The 25,999-nt window shown below is 43.1% G+C and overlaps 1 protein-coding gene across 1 annotated transcript; it reads right to left on the bottom strand.

Annotated features, from left to right (window-relative positions):
- Positions 1-627: 627 nt before the first annotated feature.
- On the bottom strand, positions 628-21,102 carry LOC143275732 (uncharacterized). The gene is made up of 8 exons (XM_076580008.1): positions 21,037-21,102; positions 16,643-16,708; positions 15,175-15,342; positions 11,128-11,320; positions 10,455-10,620; positions 8,804-10,415; positions 4,666-4,861; positions 628-1,688 (listed from the first exon to the last, which is right to left on the bottom strand). Exons 1-8 carry the CDS (start codon positions 21,041-21,043, stop codon positions 1,391-1,393), a joined length of 2,706 nt encoding a protein of 901 aa, XP_076436123.1. The 5' UTR covers positions 21,044-21,102; the 3' UTR covers positions 628-1,390.
- Between the last annotated feature and the right edge of the window lie 4,897 nt (positions 21,103-25,999).

Raw genomic sequence — 25,999 nt, 5'->3', positions numbered from 1 at the left:
CCCTTACTACCTGCCAAGGGTGACTGCCCACGAAGCAGAGGTAAATATGGCGGATCCTTTTGCAGCAATTTTCTTCTTTTTTTTTCTTCTTCTTTTTTTCTTTTTTAAAGGGAAAACAGGCATGCTTTACAGATAGCACGTGTTTTGCGAACTCTCTCGACAATGTTCCGAGCTGTGGTGCAACGAGAAGTGAAACTGAGAGCATGTGCAGTTGGGAATCTTGGGATTTAAAAAAAAAAAGAGGTGGGTTAGCTGTCTGAGCAAAGCGGTGTGTCTTGAATAAAAGATAACTTATCCTTGAAGGTAAACTGTACCCGTGGGTCCCAACCATGTCAAAGATATCTTGCCTGTAGGCAAAATGAATTTTGTCTTGAATACGGCCCCAGTGTGTTAGGTTTATGCAAGGTCAGGCATCTACCTCCAGTTAGTTTGTTGGGTTTTTTTCAACAGCAGATGTGCTGTAGCATTTATGGATTAGCCCGCAAGGTTTGACACCTCCTTGAAATTTAAACTGAAACTGTATCTGTGTCTGTCTGTCTTTCTGACTGACTCTTTTCTAAGAAACATATTTCCGCACATCCACACCTCTCACAGACACACACACACACACACACACACACACACACACAGTGTTTTGCGTCAGCTTTATTCGCAGTTAGAATATATTCGCAGCAAGAGCATTTCAAAAACGTTCACAAAACAACAATCTTTTTTATTATTATTATTTTTTTTACAAAGACTTTAAGATCACCATTTTTACCACGGTCTGTTTAAATACTAGTGCTCAGATTCTCTACATTTGATTCCTTCCCTTCTTTATTTTTACTGTTAAATGTTCATCAACATTTTCACAGCGTTCTATTATTTTGTGTGCTTGCATCATCGTCATTGCTGTTATTGTTGTTCGTTTTGTATTGCTATCATGAATATTGCTAATGTTTCTTAAGAAATAAGGCTTTAGATTGCTGCCAGAAAAAAACAACAACAACAACAACAAAACAACCCAAAAAAACAACAAATTTTACATATTACTTATTACTTCTTTTTTTTTTTTTACAAATTCAAGAAAAGTCCTCTTTAAAACAAACAAACAATCAAACAAAAATCCATCTTTGTTCACACATGCACTTTCTTGAACAGCAGAAAACATTTTTTTAAAGTCACGAACAAGTAATGTGATCCAGACAGTCCTTTGCACATTCAGCTCTGCTATTTATCGTAATATGGGTCAAGCAGCTCGTAGTTAAACATACATCGTGAATAAAATCTTCTTGTTCTTCAAATCCTTGGTCTACTTCTTCAAGTTCGCTGCATGTCAACAGCACCATCTCTTCATTCACGTCCTCTGTCGTGTGCACCGTGGTTTTAGCTTAGAGCAGCACGTGAGGCATTACCAGGTTGTCTGGGACTGCCATTCGTATCTTCCACCAGAGCTTCCTCCTGGACCTACCTGCCAGCTTTGTTGGTAGCTACCACCACCACCGCCGCCACCACCACCACCTCCTCTAACTCCTCCTCCGCCTCTCCCTCCTCCTCCTCCTCCTCCTCTAACACCTCCTCCTCCTCCTCCAAGAAGGGCAACAGGGTTGCAGTCGAAAGCAAATCGGCGCACCTGGCGGTTCAGTTCTGTAGGAACCACTCTTCTCTGTCCGCAGGTGAGTAGTAGCTCTGGAGTGGCGGCCACACACCTGTAAACGTGAAGTATACGTTTGCCCAGATTCTTGACTGGGAAGGCGAACATGTCTAGCAAGGGCAAAGAGAGAGAGATGGACAGATGGAAGGATATTGATAATTCATTCAAGAAATGCTACGGTGCTTTTGGAAGATGTTTTTTTCAGTTTCATTTTTAGTTTCTCAAGACTGCGTTCGGCAAAATCCATATACGCTACACCACATCTTTTAGGCAGATGCCTGACCAGCAGCATAACCCAGCGCTCTTAGTCAGGCCGTGAGTGAATGCAGAGAGATCATAACACACTGGGGAACATCCCCTATGACTTTTTCGTTTCTGTGAGAGTAAATTGACGAGACAACAAACTTGATGATCAATCCCAAGTACAAAAACAGTCGTTGTTTGCTAGTGTCAGGAATGCGACGGGGGCAATAGCCGTGTGGTTAAAGCGTTGGACTTTAAATCCGAGGGTCCCGGGTTCGAATCACGGTGACGGCGCCTGGTGGGTTAAGGGTGGAGATTTTTACGATCTCCCAGGTCAACATATGTGTAGACCTGCTAGTGCCTGAACCTCCTTCGTGTGTATATGCAAGCAGAAGGTCAAATACGCACGTTAAAGATCCTGTAATCCATGTCAGCGTTCGGTGGGTTATGGAAACAAGAACATACCCAGCATGCACACCCCCGAAAGCGGAGTATGGCTGCCTACATGGCGGGGGTAAAAACGGTCATACACGTAAAATCCCACACGTGTGCATACGAGTGAACGTGGGAGTTGCAGCCCACGAACGCAGAAGAAGAAGAAGAAGTGTCAGGCACGCAAGATAGTCAGTCGTGTTCGAGTTTGACCATCAGAACAGCAGAGGAGGTCAACGCTGTTCCGACTAACTGGGCTAGAATTTGATTATAGCGGAGAGTGCCTTGCCCAAGTTAAATCCCCACTCTCTCGGCCAAGAGGGTTTTTAGGACAGACGGTGTTAGGGATGGTCCCCAAAGGCCAATTAGCCCCCAAAGCTGCAGCAGTAAGAGCCTGTACATTTTTTTTTTTTTTTTTATTATTTTTTTTTTAGATGTATCAGGCTTGTATCACGTATGGGTGATCGACATGCGGGCAGTGCGGTTCTTGAAGAACTCTCTCCATGACCCAGTTAGCCCACGCTTCTTCTCAAAGTGTGTTCAACAGACCTTGTTATAATGATAATAATAATAATAATGTACATTTGTATAGCGTCCTTTCTCTCTAAGAGCTCAGGGCGCTTTACATGAAAGAAAAATATTACAAGTTACATAAAACATTCATGACCACTCTTTCTCAACCCCCCTCCCTCCTCCCCCCACTCACACTCTCCCTTTCCCACTCTTCATACATCCAAAGTGAGCTCTGTGCTAGTCTGTCATATCAGGTGTATGTTACTAAGTAACTACTACTACTACTGCTACTAAGAAGAAGAAGAATTGTTATTATTACTAATAGATTATTATTATTATTATTATTATTATTATTATTATTATTATTATAATCATCATTTCCATGTAAAACATGCCAAATTATTCTGTACAATGTAAAAAAAAAAAATAATAAAAAAGACGTATGCGACCTGCATTTAAACACTAAAAAGAAAAACTCACGTGTACAACCCTGTATAGACAGCCAGCCAAACATTCCAGCGATAATTATGTTCGCTCGCGCGCGCGCACAGAGAGAGAGAGAGAGAGAGAGGGGGGGGGGGGGGGCCGTAACAACAAAGAAGGATGCTATAGATGGAGATGATCTTAAACACACGGGGGCATGTTGTTGAGACAGAGACACTGAAAGCAAAGACAGATAATTTTGTAGTGAATTCTTGTCTGAACAGGAAGCCAGTGAAGTGTTCTAGGCAGTGGTGTTGAATGTATCCTCGTGCCTGGGTTTACAGAGCATGAGTCGGGCTACACGGTTCTACGTTGAAGTTTATCTTGATAGTCCAGTTAGGAGAGAATTACAGCAATCTACCCCGGGTAGTATGGAAGAAACAGCAAATTTGTTGGTGGAGAGGAAAGAGCGACATTTGCCTAACCTGTATAGATGACAGATCAATGTGCAGCACAAGTGTTTGACAGTGTTTCATTTACGTATACGCTAAGGTTTCCAGTAGACTGGGCAAAAGGTGTGTCGCAGACGGAGATGGCCACGAGAGGTAGAAGTGACCTGGTTAATCATGAGTTTGGTGCCGATTGCAATCAGCTCGGTTTTGATCAATCATTCATCTTCAACTCCATCCAGAGTCTCTATCATGCTTCTTCTCATGAATTATGGAAAAACGAAGATACTAAGACCCAGCTTTAATAATAATAATAATGTACATTTATATAGCGCCCTTTCTCACTAAGATCTCAGGGCGTTTTACATGAAAGAAAAATATTAAAAGTAACATAAAACATTCATGACCACTCTTTCTCAAAAAAACCCTCCCCCCACTCACACTCTCCCTTTCCCACTCTACATTCATCCAAAGCGAGCTGACATGGGTGGCGTTGGAGAAAAGGAAGCTGAGAGTACTTTTGACAGATTTAAAAAAAGATGAGTCTTTAGTTATGAGCGAAAAGCAGAAACAGAATCAAATGCACGGATATGATAAGTAAGGTTGTTCCAGATGTGAGGAGCAACAAAGAAGAAAAAACGTTCACCATAGGTTCTTGTATTGACACGAGGAAGTTTCAAAAGGTAACAGTCAGAGGAAGAGCGGAGATTTCTTGTGGGAGTGTAAACACTAATAAGATCATTGTATGTATTTTTGCATGTCGTGCACCAAGCACTGAGACCCTCTAACTTATGGTGCATACACAGTGAAGTCGTGTAATACAACCTTTGGGGAGGGTGTGTTTTTTTTGGGGGGGGTTGTTTGTTTGTTCGGGAAGAAAGCTACATTTACAGGCTACAGAACCACAAATAACAATTCAGACACATTCCAGAACAAACAAATAAACAAATATTAAAAAATAATAATACCCACACGTCAAAAGAGCCTTCCTGGAACAAAGTGCCCGGGGCACAGAGCTCACAGGGGAACAGAGCCGAACCATTGGCACAGCGAATGAAGCCGTTGCAGTAGTTGGGATGGAACACGTTCCAAGGAACGGAATAGTTGTAGCCTGGTGGAGGATCCCGACACATGTCGTTGAACTGCTGTATCCATCTGTCGCCACCTCCTTCCAAAGAAACAGACTGAGTGGGTGATGAAGTCTGGGAACGAATGGGGTTGATTTATGTACAGGACGCGTTGATTAAAGATTCCACCACACAGGTTATTGTGTGCTCACAGTATCATCAAAACACAAGCAGACTGGGGAAAAAATGCAGACAACACACACACACACACACACACACACACACACACGCACGCACGCACGCACATACACACACACACACACACACACACACACACACACACAACGATTTTAAACAGTGGGGAGCGGAGGGTGATGATGGGGGACTGCATGACTTTATCTAAAAAAAAAAAAAAAAAAAAAAGCATTGGAAGTAATGTCGTTTGAATAATTTCCTTTTTTGAAGAGCAAGAAAAGACATTTTTCTTATGTTCTCAGGATGACCACTGACCATTATCTATTGCTTTGTTTTTGTGTCTGTTGGCCTTGGGGACAGTAATCAGGCGACTTGGAGCAGATATTAGTGGGTGAGAAAGGTCGTGAAAGTGAAAAAAAAAAACTACAGAGGGATATTTTTTTCTATCTTGGGTTTGAATATAATAATAATAATAATAATAATAATAATAATAAGAATGGATACTTATATAGCACACAATCGAGAAATCTGCTCTAGGTGCTTTACAAAAACACTTTCGTTAACATAAAACATTACAACATTGTTACATACACACACCAAAATGTGACTACACACACACACACACACACACACACACACACACACACTGCTTACATACATTTTAACATACATGTGTATCTAACAGCTACCCTAACACATTCGCACACATAGGCAGGCACAAACTCACATAAACACACGCACACACAATACACATTCATATACATGCATGTAGTTATGTACACATACATATGTATACACACATAGTCAAGCACAGCTAACGCAAAGGAAGTGGACCTGCCACAATTGAACTTATAAGGAAGATAAGTTTGTATTGGATGCATCCCTGGACAGGAAGCCAGTGGAGCCTACGTTAACTCTCTCCATTCCAACGGCGAAAGAGGCGACGTTAACAGCGTTTCACCCCAATTAGCATCATCAAAATATTGCAAGCGGAAGGCTCTTATACTGAAGAGGTGAATGTTGACAAAGAATACCACAATTCTGACGGCGGAAGCTAAAGGTTGGGTCATTCAGACACCCACTGGACATCCGAGGGGTCTGTGTAGAGGAGAAGAGAGGACTGGCCATACTGAGTGAGTTAAAACGGACCTGGTGTATTCAAATTTCTTGACTCTGGCAACAAGTCTCGCTGTAAGCATTCTGCGCCGTCTGAAAACGTTTATTTTGAGCCCGTCAGTGTCTGTCCTGCGAGAAGATAGTTGCTTCGCTGGTTGGATACTAGCTATAGACAGTGATATAACAGATCCCATTGTACAAGATTTATCTGTTGGTGGGTAAACTGTTTTTCTCTCTGTCAGTTGTTATGTTGTCTCCGTAGGAACAGCGAATACTTTTAAAAATCGTGTTTACACTTACTTTCAAAAATTGAAATACAAAACTCATTTAATTGATCTTTAATAAGCCTTGCGCACTATTAGATTATAAAAATCTCTATACATTTATGGGGGCTGTTACTTCCCCTCATTTCAAGCGGGCAAAAGGCCTTACAGGCTAAAGACCATCATATTGATATGATATGAGTTGTCCAGTAAGATTATGGCGATTCCATGTGGATGACAAAGAATCTTCCCAGTGACGACAACTGGCTGGAATGACGTCAGGAGCGAATGACGTCATTTCAAAGTGATCTCCTCATCGTATCAGATAACTTGTCTCCTGCATGTTTTGCTGTTGGTGAAACTCTTTTTTTTCTCAGTAATTGTAATTTTTTTTTTTTTTAATTTTTATAGAATTTATTGTCTATCATAAAGATAAACAGGAAATTTTTTCACAAAATATCGACGTAACTGAGTGAAGGTATTTATTTTGTTTGATTTTATTGAAGAAACAAAATACATTTTTGCTCTTGGGAATTATGTCAGTAATCGGCTATGACAGCTTTTTGTTAAGATAGGTTTTGAATTCTTCTGACAATTTTTGCTATGAATTGCCCTTAATATGAATTCCACAAATGATTGACAAAATGGGAGATGCTCGGTGCAATGTTCAAAATGTAAAAGCTTTTGAATATCACTGTAATAGTTAATCAGGGCAATGGCAATCACCAAGGGCAGACAATTTAGATGAGGTGGCTTGATTTTTAGAGGTCCTGTCCAGAATCGCGCAGACTACTGCCGCACTGAGTCGACTGAAGACTATATGGAAGGACAAAAAGATCTCCCTCTCGTCCAAAATCAGACTAATGCGCTCCCTCATCTTCTCAATATTTCTATACGCTTGCGAATCCTGGACCCTCACTGCAGAAATCCAGAGAAGAATCCAGGCCCTGGAAATGAGATGCTTCCGCAAGATCCTGAACATTACATACAAAGACCACATCACAAATGAGGAAGTGAAAAGAAGAGTCCAAAACGCCATTGGCCCATTCAAAGACCTGCTAACCACAGTGAAGGAACGCAAGCTCCGCTGGTACGGACACGTCACAGGATCAGACGGCCTAGCCAAGACCATCCTGCAGGGTACCGTACAAGGAAGGAGGAAGAGAGGCAGACAGAGAAAGCGGTGGGAGGACAACATCAAAGAGTGGACGGGCCTGCCATTTGCCACAACTCAAAGGGCCGCTGAGGACCGAGGCAGGTGGCGCGAGCTGACCAGGCAGTCATCCATGGTGCCCCAACGACCCACCCACGGGTCAAGGGATAGATGAGATGAGATGAGAGGCTTGATTTCATTATCGTCCAGAAACTCATGACAGATACTTTTGGTTCGTTTGATTTGAAGGACACGTCGGTCAACTGCTGTTCCTACGAGGAAACACAGTACGATAATAAGCAAGACCTTGTGCAACTGGATTCCTCAAAGGGCAGGCCACCATAAGTCGGGTATCAAGTGTCTGTTTGTCAGTTAGTGGTATTCCAACGCTCAAGATGTGTATACAAATTCAGTACTGAGCAGCATTCATCGTGAAGTGTACAATTTCCTTTGCAAAGTTGTTGTTCTTGGTGTTTACAAACATTCGTTTATAGTGTTAATGAAGGTATTTTCAAAGTGAGTTTTGGAAAAAAACACAAAAAAACAACAACAAAAAAACAACAAAAACCCGTTTTGTTTCTTTCCTTTTCAATTTTTATTTATTTGTTTTTATTATATTTATTTATTTATTTTGTTTTAAAAGATTGAACTTATCTTTGCAATTTTTAATTTAGTTATGAAATAGTTTATTTGTTGATATTATCAGCCAGTAGATAGATGTGTGGCAATATCGTCAGCCAAAATAAAAGATTGAAAAGAGCTTTTGTTCTTAAAAAAACTGAAATTTGCGTGTGCATTATACTTTCGTCATTTAGTCATTTAAATGGAATGATAGGTTCATACAACACAGGCCCACATGTTCACGTGATCTGATACATCAGTAACAGGACCTGATTAATAGATGAAGATTTATGGGTCAAACAAATGATCGAGATATATATATATACACAACACCATGAGATTTAACAGAATTTGGAAATGGTATCTAAATTATGAATAATGACAATAATGATTAGCCATCTACTCCTGCTTGTGTGTATGTATCCTTCGTCCCCTGTAAAAGGTCAGCTAAAGCTCAGCTGGAAGCAATCCATCCTTCTCAAACCCCAACTGAGTAGTCCTCCCTGCACAAGGTGCAATAAGGAAGACAAAAGAGACCGATAAACAGTGATACAGAGTGACAGGAATTGAGATGCACAGACAGAAAAAACAGAGGACAGAGAAAGAGAGACAGTCAGATAGAGGAGACAGAGAAAGATGAAATAAACATTGAAATAAAAGCATAGTATCTTCCTTTTAAAGCCGATGTTACCCACCAACATTGATGTTTCCACCTCCACTTTGCCACCATGATTGCCACCTGGATCCTCCTCCAGATCCTCCGTCACCTCCTCCCAGTCCTCCAGACCCTACATATCCTCCTCCTCCTCCAGACCCTCCTCCTAACCCTCCATACCCTCCACTGGAACCCCCAGACCCTCCATACCCTCCACTGGAACCCCCAGACCCTCCATACCCTCCACTGGATCCTCCAGAACCTCCTCCTAATCCTCCATACCCTCCGGATCCTCCAGACCCTCCATACCCTCCACTGGATCCTCCAGAACCTCCTCCTAATCCTCCATACCCTCCGGATCCTCCAGACCCTCCATACCCTCCACTGGAACCCCCAGACCCTCCATACCCTCCACTGGATCCTCCAGAACCTCCTCCTAATCCTCCATACCCTCCGGATCCTCCAGACCCTCCATACCCTCCACTGGATCCTCCAGAGCCTCCATATCCTCCACTGGATCCTCCAGAACCTCCTCCTAATCCTCCGGATCCTCCAGACCCTCCATACCCTCCACTAGATCCCCCAGACCCTCCATACCCTCCACTGGATCCTCCAGAACCTCCTCCTAATCCTCCATACCCTCCGGATCCTCCAGACCCTCCATACCCTCCACTGGATCCCCCAGAGCCTCCATACCCTCCACTGGATCCTCCAGAACCTCCTTCTAATCCTCCGGATCCTCCAGACCCTCCATACCCTCCACTGGATCCCCCAGAACCTCCTCCTAATCCTCCATACCCTCCTGATCCCCCAGACCCTCCACTGGATCCCCCAGATCCTCCATACCCTCCACTGGATCCCCCATACCCTCCACTGGATCCCCCAGATCCTCCATACCCTCCACTGGATCCCCCATACCCTCCACTGGATCCTCCAGAACCTCCATACCCTCCGGATCCTCCAGACCCTCCACTGGAACCCCCAGACCCTCCATACCCTCCACTGGATCCTCCAGAACCTCCTCCTAATCCTCCATACCCTCCGGATCCTCCAGACCCTCCATACCCTCCACTGGATCCTCCAGAGCCTCCTCCTAATCCTCCGGATCCTCCAGACCCTCCATACCCTCCACTGGATCCTCCAGACCCTCCGGATCCTCCATACCCTCCACTGGATCCTCCAGATCCTCCATACCCTCCACTGGATCCCCCAGAGCCTCCTCCTAATCCCCCATAACCTCCAGACCCTCCTCCGGATCCTCCAGACCCGCCATAGCTTCCTCCTGACCCTCCTCCTAATCCTCCATACCCTCCTTCAGACCCCCCTCCTAATCCTCCAGACCCTCCGCCAGACCCTCCATATCCTCCTCCAGACCCTCCTCCTGATCCTCCAGACCCTCCTCCAGACCCTTCTCCTAATCCTCCATATCCTCCAGATCCTCCTCCGGATCCGCCAGACCCTCCAAATCCTCCTCCAGATCCTCCTCCGGATCCACCAGACCCTCCATACCCTCCTCCAGACCCTCCTCCAGAACCTCCAGATCCTCCATACCCTCCTCCAGATCCTCCTCCGGATCCACCAGACCCTCCATACCCTCCTCCAGATCCTCCATATCCTCCTCCGGATCCACCAGACCCTCCATACCCTCCTCCAGATCCTCCATACCCTCCTCCGGATCCCCCAGTCTGTCCTTGAAACCCTACCACGCCAATTTGCCCACTGCCAAATCCAGGTGGCCTCAAAACAGGTGGGGGCGCTCTGCAGCTCTCCTCTAGGGCGCGGACACTGACCACGTCCTGGTGGTCCACGTACCGGCTACGTTGGCGCGGACAGTCTGCGGGCGTGCCTGGCTTGCACCTGTGAACAGGACACGCCACTGTGCTGAGTTGGTATCAGGTGTGTGTTTGTTGCGTTCGTGTTTTTGTGGAGCTACGGGGCTGCTGTTTTAGTAGTGAGACGTTGGGGGGGGATGGTGTATGTGTGGGGGTGGGGGAGGGGTGTGGGGGGAGGGGCTGTTTTTTTTTTTTCAAGCGTGCGCGCGGACACACACACACACACACACACACATACACACATGCGCGCGCGCGCACACACACACATAAACACACACACACACACATGCACTCATACACACTTGCTCGCACACGCACTAACATATTTACGTTCACGCACGCACGCACACACACATACGCGCGCGGACGCGCACACACACACACACACGCACATACACACAAGCGATGTGTACTCACTCCACAAAACACACACACACACACACACACACACACACACACACACTGTATACCCAGTCGACAACTTAATAACAAACAAATTAACAGTTCCCATCGCAGTTTTCATTCTACTCACGTTCTGAAGTTGTTGTCATAGAAGATGGTGCCCTCAGCACAGATTTGACAGGCAGGTATGGCCCTTCCATTGCCGCAGGCGATGAAACCATTGCAGAACTCGGGGTGGGGGACATTCCAGGATTCGTAGATACTGACGTTAACTGGAGGTTGCTGACACAAGGGTGAGTACTGACTGACAAAACGGCTGATCCCTGAAACAAGATGTTTTTTTTCTGAAAGGCAGAGGAAAGGATCCGCTTCACTCGCTGCTGAATAACACCCAAATCTGTAAATGGCAATCAGACATCGTTTTTTTTTTTGATAATTTATTTCTTTCCTTCTTCCTTTTCTCTTTCTTTCCTTCTTCCTTTCTTTTTCTTTCTGTCTTTCGCCAAACGGACCTGATCTAGAAACACATGGCATATTATTCCATGTACAAAGTCCATCAGAGACCAACAGATCACTACCAAGCAGAAACCACTGAGTTCAATACCGAAGTTCACTACAATCGTTTCAAAGTGGCCTTGGCATTCAGTATCTAGTGTGGATAGTCACAACTTCAACGCACTCCGGGCGTTTCCTCTTCATGGACGAAGAAGAATGTCTGTCCAATGCTTGTCGCATGTATATGCACACAGACGAACAAATACGCACGTTAACGATCCCGTAACCCATGTCAGCGTTCGTTGGGTTATGGAAACAAGAACATATTCAGCATTCATCCCCCGAAAACGGAGTATGGCTGCTTACATGGCGGGGGGTAAAAACTGTCATCCATGTTAAATCCCACCCGTGTGTGCGAGTGAACGTGTGAGTCGCAGCCCACAAAAGAAGAAGTCTGTCCAACAATGGCTCTCACGATGCCCTGGATCATGGACATCATGAACTGGGGGGTCCTCTGTGAACTCTACATTTAGGCTCATCCCCAGCGTGTTCCATCGGGGGCATGTCGGGTGATAACAGGCCAATGTTGCTCTGGTCTGGAAACTTCACGACGACACGTGAAATGTGAGGGGGGTAGCAGCAGTGTTCTGCTGGAATACAGAGAACTGTAGACTTGCTTAAGGAAAAAAAAAAAAAAAATAGCCAAGCACAGGTTGTACGATCAAGGATCTCTCATCTTGCTACTGCTGACCAGTCAGAATCTCCTGGAACAAGGGGGTGTCCTTGTTTCGGCACTTCCCATACCATGCTACTGTCGCCGCCTACCCGGTTATGTTCGATGATGACACGGCAGTCACGGTACCTCTGCCTGTGGTCGGCGCTATACACGGGGTCGGATGTCGGCATAGCAAACCGGGAATCCGTTCTCGTCAGACTTTGACTTGATTCCACTCGTCTTGTTCTGAGGGTCAGGTCAGGGGCTTAACCCTGCTACTGTGGAGTTACCACAGATATCGCTGGGCGTGTGACTTTCATGTAGGAGGCAATGAGCAGGGCGGAAGGGGGCTGAGGTTACCAAGGACGGCCACAGGGCCAACTAGATAGATGGAAGAATTCAGCTGTGGTCAGGGCTGGAGATGAATGGTTATTCCAGCCACACGCCATGAAGATTCAGCATCACAGAGCGGACCGAGAGGAGCTTTGTCGGAACTCAGGACCAAGAAACGGCGACAGTTGGTGATGTGTTCAGCAGTACCACGCCTCGGTGACCAAGTCAGGTAACGGGGCAAGTAACAGTGACAATGACGTCTTGTCCCACATAGGTGCTGCTGGGCCCAAAACATTCGCCACTGTCAGTGAGACAGGGCTGGTTAAGACCAGTCTCGGAGCCAATAGACAGGGGATGACTCGCATCTACTGTGTGAAATGTTGGCCTGCTGGTAATGCGTCCGCCTGGGAAGCGAAAGGATGTAAGTGTACAGGTTCGAACACAACACTTGTCCAATTTGTCTCCCACTAGACTTTGAGTGGTGGTGTGGACGCTAGTCATTTGGATTAGATGATAACTCTAAGTCATGGATGTTGCATTCACGTAGCGCACGCAAAAGAACCCTCGCCAACAAGAAAGCTGACCCCGGCAAAATTTCGTAGTAAATTTCATTGTAATATACATAGATGTTGGTAATTAAGGGATCTGGTGAGTGTGTGTGCTCTTCAGTTTTAAAACAAGTTCAGTGCCAGAGAATTTTGTAAAAAAGTGCACTCCCCTTGCCAGGGAATTTTGAGGATTCGGGGGTAATAAATCACAAAAAATTCTAGCACAAAAGCTATGGGCGATACAGAAGGAAAGTAAACATTTTTGTGATGGAAAATGAGTGTAGAGTCTGCTTCTGGGCTTTTTTCCCAATTAGGTTGATTGTAGGTAACTGTTCAGGCATGTAATGTCAAGATAATATTTTTGTGCAAAAAAAAGGTCTGTTTCCACCTCTACATAATGACATCCATAAAGAAAAGAAACAAACTGCAGCTAGAAATAGCAAGCCAATTGTCAGATTATACCTGTAGAAGAAATTAAAACAGGCTATAAGCTTTTGAAAACAAATCACAGTAAGTAAATCAGAGTCACAGTAATGACAAAAGTGAGTAAAGTCAACGTAAAGGGTCAATCAAAGTCCCAGAAAATGAACTGGCAAGCTTTTTGACAGCAAAGAGCGTTTGCGAGTGAGAGGGTGAAGTTCTATGATGACATTCACTCCTTTCAAGTTGCACTGGGCCGCTTGACTTGTCTGCTGTGCATCAGGCTTGCCACCTGTTCAAACAAGTCATCCCCCTGAGTCAGCGAAAAAGTCAGCGTTAAAAACAAAAAGCACGTGTTTCACGGCCAGTGCAGGTTCAGCACTGCGTTTCGTGAAAACCGTGTGGTATTGGCGGTTGTCGACTGCCTTCTGTCTGCTTTGAAACGTGAGGACACGCTTCCCAAAAGCCACGCCCCCTTGATGACCACTGGCTGGCATTCGACCTATCGTCTTACAGCAGTCCTCTCCCTCTCCTTCTCTTCTTCCAACACTGGCTGTACGTATTCTGTCAGTCATAGCCAGTTGTTCAAAAACGCTGTCTGATTGGATGGACGGACTTAATTACCATAAAAATGGGCTGCTAGTTTCATAACTGTCGTTGTCAATCACCTTCGTTTTCAAACCAATCATCAGACAAGAGAGATCCTTCTCCGTCGCGAAAGCTGTCCATAATCACACGTAGAGCTTTCAGAATTGTGTAATTCTGCTGACTGTGACTGTCTGATTTACTGGACACAGTTTTCAATGCATTTTTTTTGCACACGATGCAACCCCCTTTTCCATGCGCGTATCACATGGTCAGTTAGCAAATTATTATCGAGTAGAAAGAGGTCTTCTACCTGCTGTAAGTTTATTTAAATAGTATTTTTTTTTTAATAATCCAGACACATCAAACTAACTGTTCAGAGTCTGTTTATGTGAATTGAACCAAACTCCAATGAAGGAAAAATCGGAACATATGCAGGACGTCAGTGGACGTCTTACAGGCACCATGGCAATACTTTTTTGTAGGACGTCAGCTGACGTCTTATACGCACTCTTCTGGTTAACGTTTATCCACATGACGTGATTCATTTTCAATGAAAAAAAAAGTATGTACACACACACACATACACACACACATATATATATATATATATATATATATGTGTGTGTGTGTGTGTGTGTGTGTGTGTGTGGATAGGAAAAACAAATAAAACTGCAGGCAGGAAAAAATATTTAAAAAATGGGTGGCGATGTAGTGTAGCGATGCGCTCTCCCTGGGGAGAGCAGCCCGAATTTCACACAGAGAAATCTGTTGTGATAAAATGAGATACAAATACAAATATATATATATATATATATATATATATATATATATATATATACACACACACATATATAGACATATATAGACATATATAAACATAGATGGATGGATAGATCAGAACAAAGGAGCGAGAAACCAATGTGTTTGTGTGTGTGTGTGCGCGCGCGCACGCGCGTGTGTGTATGTGCGTGCTTAACAGATGTGGTGTAGCGCATATGGATTTGCCCGAACGCAGCGACTGACGGCTCCTTGAGAAACTGAACGGAACTGAACTGAAGTGAACTGAAGCGAACTATACCTTGGGTGCAGCCAGCCTCAGCTAAGTGTACACATTCCTGCCTCTGTTCGCTGAAGGCGGTGCCCTGGGCACAACTCTCCGGGAGCATCAGAAAACCCATGGTGCACCTCCGGAACTGGGTGCAGTCCTCTGGCACCGGAAACAGCCGGTCGTTGCCTCGCTGGCATTCTGGAAGGAGGAAATTGGGTTGGAGACAAAGAACACATAAAAAGGAAAGAGATGAAGGAAGGAAGGAAGGAAATAAGGAAGGCAGATGAGGAGTAAGTAAAGGAAGGATGGATGGAAGGAAGGATGGATGGAGGGAAGAAATAGATGAAGAAAAGGAATAAAATATGTAAGGAAGGAAGGGAGGAAAGAAGAAAGAGATTAATTTCAGGAAGGATGGGTGGAAGGAAGAAATAGGAAGGAACAAAGGAAGAATGGATGGACGGAAGAAATAGATGAAGGAAAGGACGGAAGGAAGGAAGAAAGAGATTAATTTCAGGATGGAAGGAAGGAAGAATGGATGGAAGGAAAAAATGAAGGAAGATTGTGTGGAAAGAGGGAACGAAGGAAGGGTGGGTGGATGGAAGGGAGGAAGGGAGGAAGAACACATGAAATGAATGAAACCAAAAACGAAACAAAGAAAGGACAAAATTTGAGATGAAGGAAAACAAAATACAAGGGAAAAATAAAAAGAGAACAGAGCAAGGAAGGAACGAAAGACATACAGGGAGGAAGAGGAAGGCACGAATAATGAATAATGGAACAGAGGGAGGGACAAAGGAAAAACAGAGGGAAAAGAGGAAGTGAGGAATTAATAAATGAACTAAAAACAAAACAAAAGCGTAATTGCAATGTAAGTAAAAAAAAAAAAAATTAATAAATAAAAAAAAGAAAAGAAAAAAAGAAAATGAAGCTTAAATTTAAAAAGAAGAAGAAGAAGCAGTCAAGAAGAAAAGAACTAAGAAACAAGAAAAAAAAAAAGAAATGAATTTTTTTTTTAAAAAAAGGGCATAATACATTCAACTAAGAAGAAAGAAGGATATGCCACCAAAATATAAAAGCGAATGTAAAGAACAAATATCTAAGATGAAAAAAAAGAGAAAAAAAAACAACAACCAGAAATAGAAAGGCATGGAAAAAACAAAGGAGAGAATTTGAAATAAGGAAGAAGAAGAAGAAGAAGAAAAAAAGGAAGGTGATGGAATGTGTGAATGGAACCCGAAGATTACATGAAGGAAAGAAAGACGAAGTGCAGAAAGGAAGAACTGAACAGAGGAAGACAGAAAAACAAAGCAATGAATGGATGATGGAAACGAAGAAGAAGAAAAAAAGAAAAAAAAAACGGTATTTCAAAATGTACAAAAAATAAAAAAAATAACACACACACACACACACACACACACACACACACACACACACACAGAGAGAGAGAGAGAGAGAGAGAGAGAGAGAGAAATATCACCACCGACGTCAATATACTTACGTGCAGAAACGTATTGGGCGTTTGCAGAATAATATACTAGCAACGCTAGCAATAAGGATTTAGCGTCTGCAACAAACACAGTAAAGAATATAAATACATACATCATCGTCGTCCTTTATCAACGTTATCGTCGTAGTCTTTATCATTATCAATATCGTTATCATAACCATGATAACCATCACCAACAGCAGCATTGATGACTGATTACGGTCATTCATTTTTTTTTTTTTTCAAGCGTCAATTTCAAACAAGTGTCCAGGCGCATAGCGTATATTGATAAGTACTTTGCTGTAACTTTTGGAAAAAGAATGTACTCTCTTTTTGTTCTTATCGACTCTTCAGAGAACGTGCTGGTATTTCAGTCATGAACATATATATATATATATATATATATATATATATGTGTGTGTGTGTGTGTGTGTGTGTGTGTGTGTGTGTGTGTGTTTGTGTGTGTGGTCGGCGTGTGGGATGTGACCAGTCTATTCATATCAGTTCTCTGTTGTGTGTTTGTTTGTTTCTTTTACTAATAATTCTACTGATGTTATTCATTAGCAGAAAAGATACTGACTGATTCAAGATATTTACTTTCTTGGGGAAGGGAATAAAGACAAGAAGAAAAAGAATGAAAACAGTCTATAACAGAGAGAATGCTGAGGGACGTCAAAAAAAAATTGGGGGGGGGGCGTGGGGGGGGGCGGGGGGGTGGGGGGGGGGGTTAATCTTCCTTGTTCTCTTTCTTAATTCTTGATGTTCGTCTAACTCTCGGCCGGTTCTTTGTTATATCCACCTTCTTGCTGTTCTACATCTTATCGAGCTTCTTATTCTCTTCCTCGGCTACCTGTATGTTATATCCACCTTCTTGCTGTTCTACATCTTATCGAGCTTCTTTCTCTTCCTCGGCTACTGTATGTTATACCCACCTTCTTGCTGTTCTACATCTTATCGAGCTTCTTATTCTCTTCCTCGGCTACCTGTATGTTATACCCACCTTCTTGCTGTTCTACATCTTATCGAGCTTCTTTCTCTTCCTCGGCTACCTGTATGTTATATCCACCTTCTTGCTGTTCTACATCTTATCGAGCTTCTTATTCTCTTCCTCGGCTACCTGTATGTTCTATCCTCCTTCTTGCTGTTCTACATCTTATCGAGCTTCTTATTCTCTTCCTCGGCTACCTGTATGTTATATCCACCTTCTTGCTGTTCTACATCTTATCGAGCTTCTTTCTCTTCCTCGGCTACCTGTATGTTATACCCACCTTCTTGCTGTTCTACATCTTATCGAGCTTCTTATTCTCTTCCTCGGCTACCTGTATGTTATATCCTCCTTCTTGCTGTTCTACATCTTATCGAGCTTCTTATTCTCTTCCTCGGCTACCTGTATGTTATACCCACCTTCTTGCTGTTCTACATCTTATCGAGCTTCTTATTCTCTTCCTCGGCTACCTGTATGTTATATCCACCTTCCTGCTGTTCTACATCTTATCGAGCTTCTTATTCTCTTCCTCGGCTACCTGTATGTTATATCCACCTTCTTGCTGTTCTACATCTTATCGAGCTTCTTATTCTCTTCCTCGGCTGCCTGTATGTTATATCCTCTTTCTTGCTGTTCTACATCTTATCGAGCTTCTTATTCTCTTCCTCGGCTACCTGTATGTTATATCCACCTTCTTGCTGTTCTACATCTTATCGAGCTTCTTATTCTCTTCCTCGGCTACCTGTATGTTATACCCACCTTCTTGCTGTTCTACATCTTATCGAGCTTCTTATTCTCTTCCTCGGCTACCTGTATGTTATATCCACCTTCTTGCTGTTCTACATCTTATCGAGCTTCTTATTCTCTTCCTCGGCTACCTGTATGTTATATCCACCTTCTTGCTGTTCTACATCTTATCGAGCTTCTTTCTCTTCCTCGGCTACCTGTATGTTATATCCACCTTCTTGCTGTTCTACATCTTATCGAGCTTCTTATTCTCTTCCTCGGCTACCTGTATGTTATATCCACCTTCTTGCTGTTCTACATCTTATCGAGCTTCTTATTCTCTTCCTCGGCTACCTGTATGTTATACCCACCTTCTTGCTGTTCTACATCTTATTCGAGCTTCTTATTCTCTTCCTCGGCTACCTGTATGTTATATCCTCCTTCTTGCTGTTCTACATCTTATTCGAGCTTCTTATTCTCTTCCTCGGCTACCTGTATGTTATATCCTCCTTCTTGCTGTTCTACATCTTATCGAGCTTCTTATTCTCTTCCTCGGCTACCTGTAATATCCTCCTTCTTCACACATTTTGCTTTGTTTGTTAAGAAAACCATGAATATCAGTAAGAAATAAAACAACGCAAGATATGACAGAAACAGATAGTCAAAGGATAACAGGACTGCAATAAGACGCAGAACGACAAAACTATAGGAAATTCAGCAGAGAAAATAGAAGGACATCAAAATAAGAAATAGCAACAAGGGCATGATGCAGCAAAGAACTAGGTGAGGGGAGAAAGAACAACCGAGTTAATGCATTACAACAACGAGTTAGTTAACTCTCTCCATACGAACGGCGAAAGAGACGACGTTAACAGCGTTTCACCCCAATTACCATCATCAAAATATTGCAAGCGGAAGGCTCTTATACTGAAGAGGTGAATGTTGACAAAGAATACCACAATTCTGACGACGGAAGCTAAAGGTTGGGTCATTGAGACATCCACTGGACATCCGAGGGGTCTGTGTAGAGTTAAAGGGTTAAAGACCCCATTGCCTTTTGTGGCCTCATGGGCATTGACTTTAGGTATAGGAATACAGTGCCCAAACCTGTCCTTCCGCAGCTTTAACCTTTTTTTTTTGACAGTATCAGTATCAGTATCAGTAGCTCAAGGAGGCGTCACTGCGTTCGGTCAAATCCATATACGCTACACCACATCTGCCTAGCAGATGCCTGGCCAGCAGCGTAACCCAACGCGCTTAGGCCTTGAGAAGAAGAAAAAATATATATTTTATTTTATTTTTTAGAATTTTTGTTTGTCTCTTTTTAATTTTTTTTTATTATTATTTTTTTTTTTAAATTATTTCCTGACAGAAGTCAAACACCCATTCATACTTGGATGGAATTGAAAATTTAAAATATCGGAGAAAAGCGCTGTTCCCCAGGATACCCACACCGAAACGGGGCCTCAAACCCGGATCACTGATGAACGCTGGATCAGAAGTCCATTGTCAATCTGGCTCTACCAAGGCGTCCCAGAGAGTGTGACAGAGAGTGTCAACTGACAAAAAAGAACAATACCACGGAAAACTGGAACGAAACTGATGGCCCAGAGGTAACTCTGCCTAGGAAGCGAGAGAATCTGAGCGTTTGGGATCGAATCCCACACCCAGCAGTATGCCCCCCCTCCCCCTCACCACCACCCCGACCCCTACCCCCCTTACCCCCCGCCCCCTCACCTAGACCTCGAGTGGTAGTCTGGACGCTAGTAATTCGGGTGGAATGATAAACCGAGGTCCGCGTATAGCATGCGCTTAGTGCGTGTAAACGAAACCACACCAAATAAGGGTTGTACCGGGCAAAATTCTGTCGAAAAATCCACTTTGACTGGAAAACAAATCCACCTGCATGCAGAAAAGGGGTAGCGCTGCACTGAAGCGACGCGGTCTCTCTGGGGAGAGCAGCCCGAACTTCACACAGAGACATATGTTGTGACAAAAAGTAACACAAATGCAATGCAACAATACAAGACTTAGCGGAATATACATCAAGGAGGTAGCAGAAGAAGAGGACTACCTACATGAAGGAAAAGCAGAACAATAAGAAGAATATACTGCGAGACTGGCAAGAGAGGAAGCACAGAAAAGAAGGAGAAGAACAACAATAAGGCTTTAGCTGAGAGATAACCAGGAAGGGAAGAAGCAGACGAAGAAGACTCGGAGCAAGAAGAAGACCCGGAACAAGACGGACAACAAGACTAAGCAGAGGAACAGAAACAAAACAAGAAGAGCAAGAACAAATGGCAATAAGAATTAGCAAAATGATAGACGAACCTCAACAAGAAGAAGACATTTCGCAGAATACAACACGGATCTAACAAAGGGTGAGAAAAAGTACAAAACAAAACAAACAAAAACAAAAACAAAAACAAAAACAAAACAAAAAAGAAAGTAGATTTAGGATACCATCCCAACACCGACCGTCCAAAAGCCCTCTACACCGAGTAAGTGGGGGTGTAACTTGGGCTGGACACTCTCTACAATGATGAAATGCTAGCCCAGATAGCTGTGAATATCATGAAACAAGTAGGATTCAGACAGGAAGACACCTGATGAAAAACACCAAGAAAAGGAACAAAGCAAGGGAAGTGGAAGACAAAAATAGCACAGAGGAAACCAACAACCGCCCATCACTCACCCTTCATGGTGTCACAAAGTGTCCCGACCGTCTCCTTACCGGAAACGGAACACCAGTTGCCGGGACTTCAGGGTGGTCCCCCTTTTATAGGTCGCCATGCTGGTACACGCGCCACAGAGTCAGGCGGAGACTGGCCCTCAGGATTAAGAAAGACCACAGGTCACAGATCAAACCGTGTTCAGGTAAGAGGGGCTTTTGGGGGGAGGTTGGGGAGAGGGGCTGTTGGAATGGTAACTATGTATCGACGTTTGGTGTTTGGATACTTTTCAGTCTTTTCATCTGACCCTGTCTCTGTTCTATCCCTGTTTCTATCCCTGTTTCTCTCTCTGTCTGTTTGTCGTTCTGTCTGACTCTCTCCCTCCCTTTCTCTCTCTCTCTCTCTCTCTCTCTCTCTCTCTCTCTCTCTCTCTCTTTGGGCATAGAGGATAATAATACCTACATTTATACAAATGTTTCGTATAAGGTTGGTTAATTGCAGATAGCAAGGATTTAAAATTTCATTTTTAATGAAAGTGAAAGATTCGAACTAGTGAGACATGTCCATACCTTCTTTTGTTTTGCCAAATACTTATCAACGAAAATGGATAGACATGTTAGATATATATAGTTAGATTTGGTTATTTCTGATATTCTCTACTATCAAAACCGTTATGAACAACACCGAGAAAGGGATGTGTTGTGTCTGTTGTGTATACACGGACCAGAAAATGAAGCTCATTTTTGTGTTTCAGTGTCCTGCCCTGAGTTATGTCAAAGTTCATTTCCTTCAAATATGGTGGACAAAGATTTGTATTCACACTAGTTTTACTTATGGCATCAACTCAAGAGAATTTAAGGCAGCTTGTTTTGTTCCTATAGCAAGCCATTAAATTATTTTCTTTGATTTGCTTTTAATCACCTGTAGCCTGTTTCAATTTCTGCGAAATACTATTTGCTATAATTTTCTTGTTTATCAATAGTGACGGGTGCAATAGCCGAATGGTTAAAGCGCTGGACTTTCAATCTGAGGGTCCTGGGTTCGAATCTCGGTGCACCTGGTGGGTAAAGGGTGGAGATTTTTCCGATCTCCCAGGTCAACATATGTGCAGACCTGCTAGTGCCTGAACCCCCTTCGTGTGTATGCGCACGCAGAAGATCAAATACGCACGTTAAAGATCCTGTAATCCATGTCAGCGTTCGGTGGGTTATGGAAACAAGAATATACCCAGCATGCACACCCCTGAAAACGGAGTATGGCTGCCTACATGGCGGGATAAATAAATAAAAACGGTCATACACGTAAAATGTTACATGTCTGTCTGAGTGTGTATGCGTGTGCGTCTGAAATCTGATTGAATGACACAGGAAACGAATGATGAGCGCCCAGTGGCAGCCGTCAGTCGGCTCTACCCAGGTAGGCAGCCTGTGGTGCAAAATGTCCCCGTGTATGTAAAGCGCTTAGAGCTTGGTCTCTGACCGAGGATAGGCGCTATATAAGTATCCACATCAATCAATCAATCAATAGTCACATACCCTTCCAAAAGAATTCAATACAGAGTCTGTGAGAGCATTGGGATCGAATCCCGCCCTCGCCCTTTGACTGCATATTCCAACTGAGTGTCTAGTCATTCGGATGAGACGATACAACGATTTCCCTGTGCAGCACGCACTTATCGCACTGAAAAAGAATCCGTGGCAAGATTCTGTAGAACAAAAATCCAACTGGATAGGTACACAAATATGATTATATGCACGGCCTGACTAAGCGTCGCTGGGTTATGCTGCTGGTCATGCATCTGCCTAAAAGATGTGGTGTAGCGTATATGGATTTGGCCGAACGCAGTCTTGAGAAACTAAAAATGAAACAAAAAACCCCCACCAAAACCTTCCAAAAGCACCGTAGCCTTTCTTGAATGAATTATCAATATCCTTCCATCTGTCCATCTGCTTTCTCTCTCTCTCTCTCTCTCTCTCTCTGCGTGTGTGTGTGTGTGTGTGTGTGTGTGTGTGTGTGAAGTCAATTCAAGTCAAGTCAAAATGATCTTTGTTGAGGGTAAAAGAATAAGCTAAAACAGCTTTTTTACATCCTGCCCTCAAAGAAAAAAAAAAGAAGAGAAGACCCCCTACCCTCATAAAAAGGGAAGAAATGGGGAGGTGGGGATCGGGAAAGGATAATATAGATATATACAATTACAAGAAACACCCAAAAATTCTATCGAAGACAACAACAACAACAGAAACAATACGAGCGTAAATAGCAATAAATATACATACGATACTGACACGATTACGACATGCAGTGCGACATTCTTACATCATTTATAACTGTGTGTGTGTGTGTGGGTGTGTCCCTCTCTGTCTGTCTGTCTGTCTGTCTGTCTGTCTGTCTCTCTCTCTCAGTACGTTTTGCTCCGTTTCTGGATCCTTTCTCTGTCTGTCTATCTAGATGTCTGTCTGTCAGTTTGTCTGTCTATCTCTCCCTCCATGTACCTCTTTCTTTGTGTCTTCCCTGAGAGACGGTCTTCTCTTACAACCTCTCTCTCTCTCTATATATATATATATATCTATCTCTCTCTCCCTGTGTGTGTGTGTGTGTGTGTGTGTGTGTGTGTGCGACTCTTTCTTCTGTCTGTCTGTCTGTCTGTTTCCGTTTACCTCTGAACTTCATATATATTTTTTTTCTTTCTTGTTTTGTATTCATATAAGCATTTATTATCAAATTCATCGCAATTCTTCTTCTTCTTCTTCTTCTTCTTCATATTATATATCATTTTTGTTATTATTAATGTTGTTGTTATCATTATTATTGTGATTGTTAGTATTACTATTATTATTGTTGTTGTTATAATTATTGTCATTGTTAGTTTTGGGTTGTTTTTTGTTTGTTTACTTTTTGTTTTTTGTTTTTTGTTGTTTTTTGCTGTTTAGTAGTAGTAGTAGTAGTAGATCTTATCTGCGGTGGTGATAGTATAATGATGCCTGACAGGAAGTCGCCGTTGCGCTGCAGGAAATGTGCTGATTGGGGTATATGCTTTTCCTGCCTTTTTTTAAGATCCGAAAAGCGTTAACTAGAGAAAAGCCTACCTGTGTGTGCAACCACAGCTAAACTCCCATGTTTTTATTTCTCGCTGATGAATGTTTACGTGACCCAAACGACTCAAATTCCGAACTGTTTTTCATGTTTTTCTTTTTGCATAATAATTGATGTGTGCATGGTGATAAGTGAAGGGTGTGTCAGTTGTTTGGTTTTTTTTTTTTTTTTTTTTTTTTTTTTTACTGACGGGCATTTTATTTTAAGTGAGCCTAAAGAAAATTTTCTGTTTTTGGTTGAAGCAGATAATAAAGTATTTTGAATTGAATTGAATTGAATGAATAAACTGACGAGAATGGCCGCGCGTTCAGTTTACAGGAATGCACTGATGTTTCATGTAATTATTATTATCATCATCATCATCATCATCATTATTATTATTGTTGGTGTTCTTGTTCTTGTCCTTGTCGTACAGCTTTGTGATGGTGAGAAGAAGAAGAAGAAGAAGAAAGAAAGAAAAATCAGTACCCCCATCTCAGATGAGTGTTACCCTTTTGTCACAACAGATGTCTCTGTGTGAAAATAGGGCTACTCTACTCTATAGGTCTACAGCGCAGCGTCACTCATATATTTTTTTCTTTTTTTTCTTTTTTTTTCTGTTTGCTTGCGTATTACTTTATTTTCCTATCAGAATGACTTTTGCCAGGAATTTTGACAGAAATTATATACCACGGGTCTTTGTCACTGTCTCTGTCTCTCTGTCTCTATGTTTCTCTGTCTCTGTCTGTCTGTCTCTCTCTCTGTCTCTGTCTGTCTGTCTGTCTGTCTGTCTGTCTGTCTGTCTCTCTCTCTCTCTCTGTGCGTCTCTGCCTCCCTTTGTGTCTGCCCCTGTCTGTCTCTGTATCTCTCTGTGTGTGTCTCTGCTTCCCTTTGTCTGTGTCTGTGTCTGTCTGTGTCTCTGTCTGTCTCTGTATCTCTCTCCCTCTGTCTCTCTGTCTCTGCCTCTGCCTGTCTGTCTCTGTCTGTCTGTCTGTCTGTCTCTCTCTCTCTTCGTCATTCTCTCTCTCTCTCTCCGTTGTGTGTGCTTGAAAGCTATCACGTAGTTGACCTCACATCAGCCCGTTCCAGAAGCCGACAAACGGAGCCAAAGGCACATGCTCGTCAGGTCACGAGACGCTTTATAAAAAAAAAAAAAAAAAAAAAAAAAAAAAAGCCTGGGTGAAGCAGACTCATGGCCACATAGCTAACTGCCACGCCATACTCAGACCCTCCCTCCCCTCCCCCCGCCCACACCCCTCCCCCCACTCCTCCCCCCCCCTCCCCAACAAACCAGACCTGTAACACTCGTGGGTGTGTGTTGCCAAATTAGATCTTTTAGATGGTTAAAATCTGCAATGCGCAGAAACACACACACACAGAAATCGAATGTTTCATTAAGGGTAAAAAGTTAAGTCACAAGCTTCTTTTCGCCATGCACTCAAAACAACAACAAAATACAACATCTACTACTACCACTACTACAACAACAACTACTACTACTACTACTACTACTAATGATGATGATAATGATAATAATAATAATAGAGATAGGCAGGCTGAGAGAGACACAGAGAGCCAGATACGCAGAGAGAGAGAGAGAGAGAGAGAGAGAGAACTGAACACTGAACTGAAATGTTTAATGTCATTAGCTGAAAAGCTCTGGTGACATAGTAGGGACTAATCAGATCAATATAGTGCAAAATAGATAAAAATGGAATAGAAAAAACAAAAGAAAACAACACACAAAAAAACACACACAAAAAAACACACACACACACAAAAATCAGAATTGAAACAAGAGATTTGCGACACTTTGGCACTTTGTCATCAGCTTAGAGTACATGTGACAGGGGGGGTAATGTGTTATTCATGCCTCAACATGAGAGAGAGAGAGAGAGAGAGAGAGAGAGAGAG

The sequence above is a fragment of the Babylonia areolata genome, chromosome 31, assembly GCF_041734735.1.
Source record: "Babylonia areolata isolate BAREFJ2019XMU chromosome 31, ASM4173473v1, whole genome shotgun sequence".
NCBI classification, from domain to species: domain Eukaryota; kingdom Metazoa; phylum Mollusca; class Gastropoda; order Neogastropoda; family Buccinidae; genus Babylonia; species Babylonia areolata.
The sequence above is the reverse complement of the archived record's forward strand: the minus strand, read 5'-3'. Positions and strand labels throughout refer to the sequence as shown.

What these genes read in the sequence shown, in the direction of transcription:
- LOC143275732 (XM_076580008.1), bottom strand. An exon ending in TGAGGCTGGCTGCACCCAAG is followed by an intron (nt 11,321 to 15,174) that starts GTATAGTTCGCT and finishes ATCTTGTTTCAG; the next exon opens with GGATCAGCCGTTTTGTCAGT. An exon ending in TATGACAACAACTTCAGAAC is followed by an intron (nt 10,621 to 11,127) that starts GTGAGTAGAATG and finishes TCCTGTTCACAG; the next exon opens with GTGCAAGCCAGGCACGCCCG.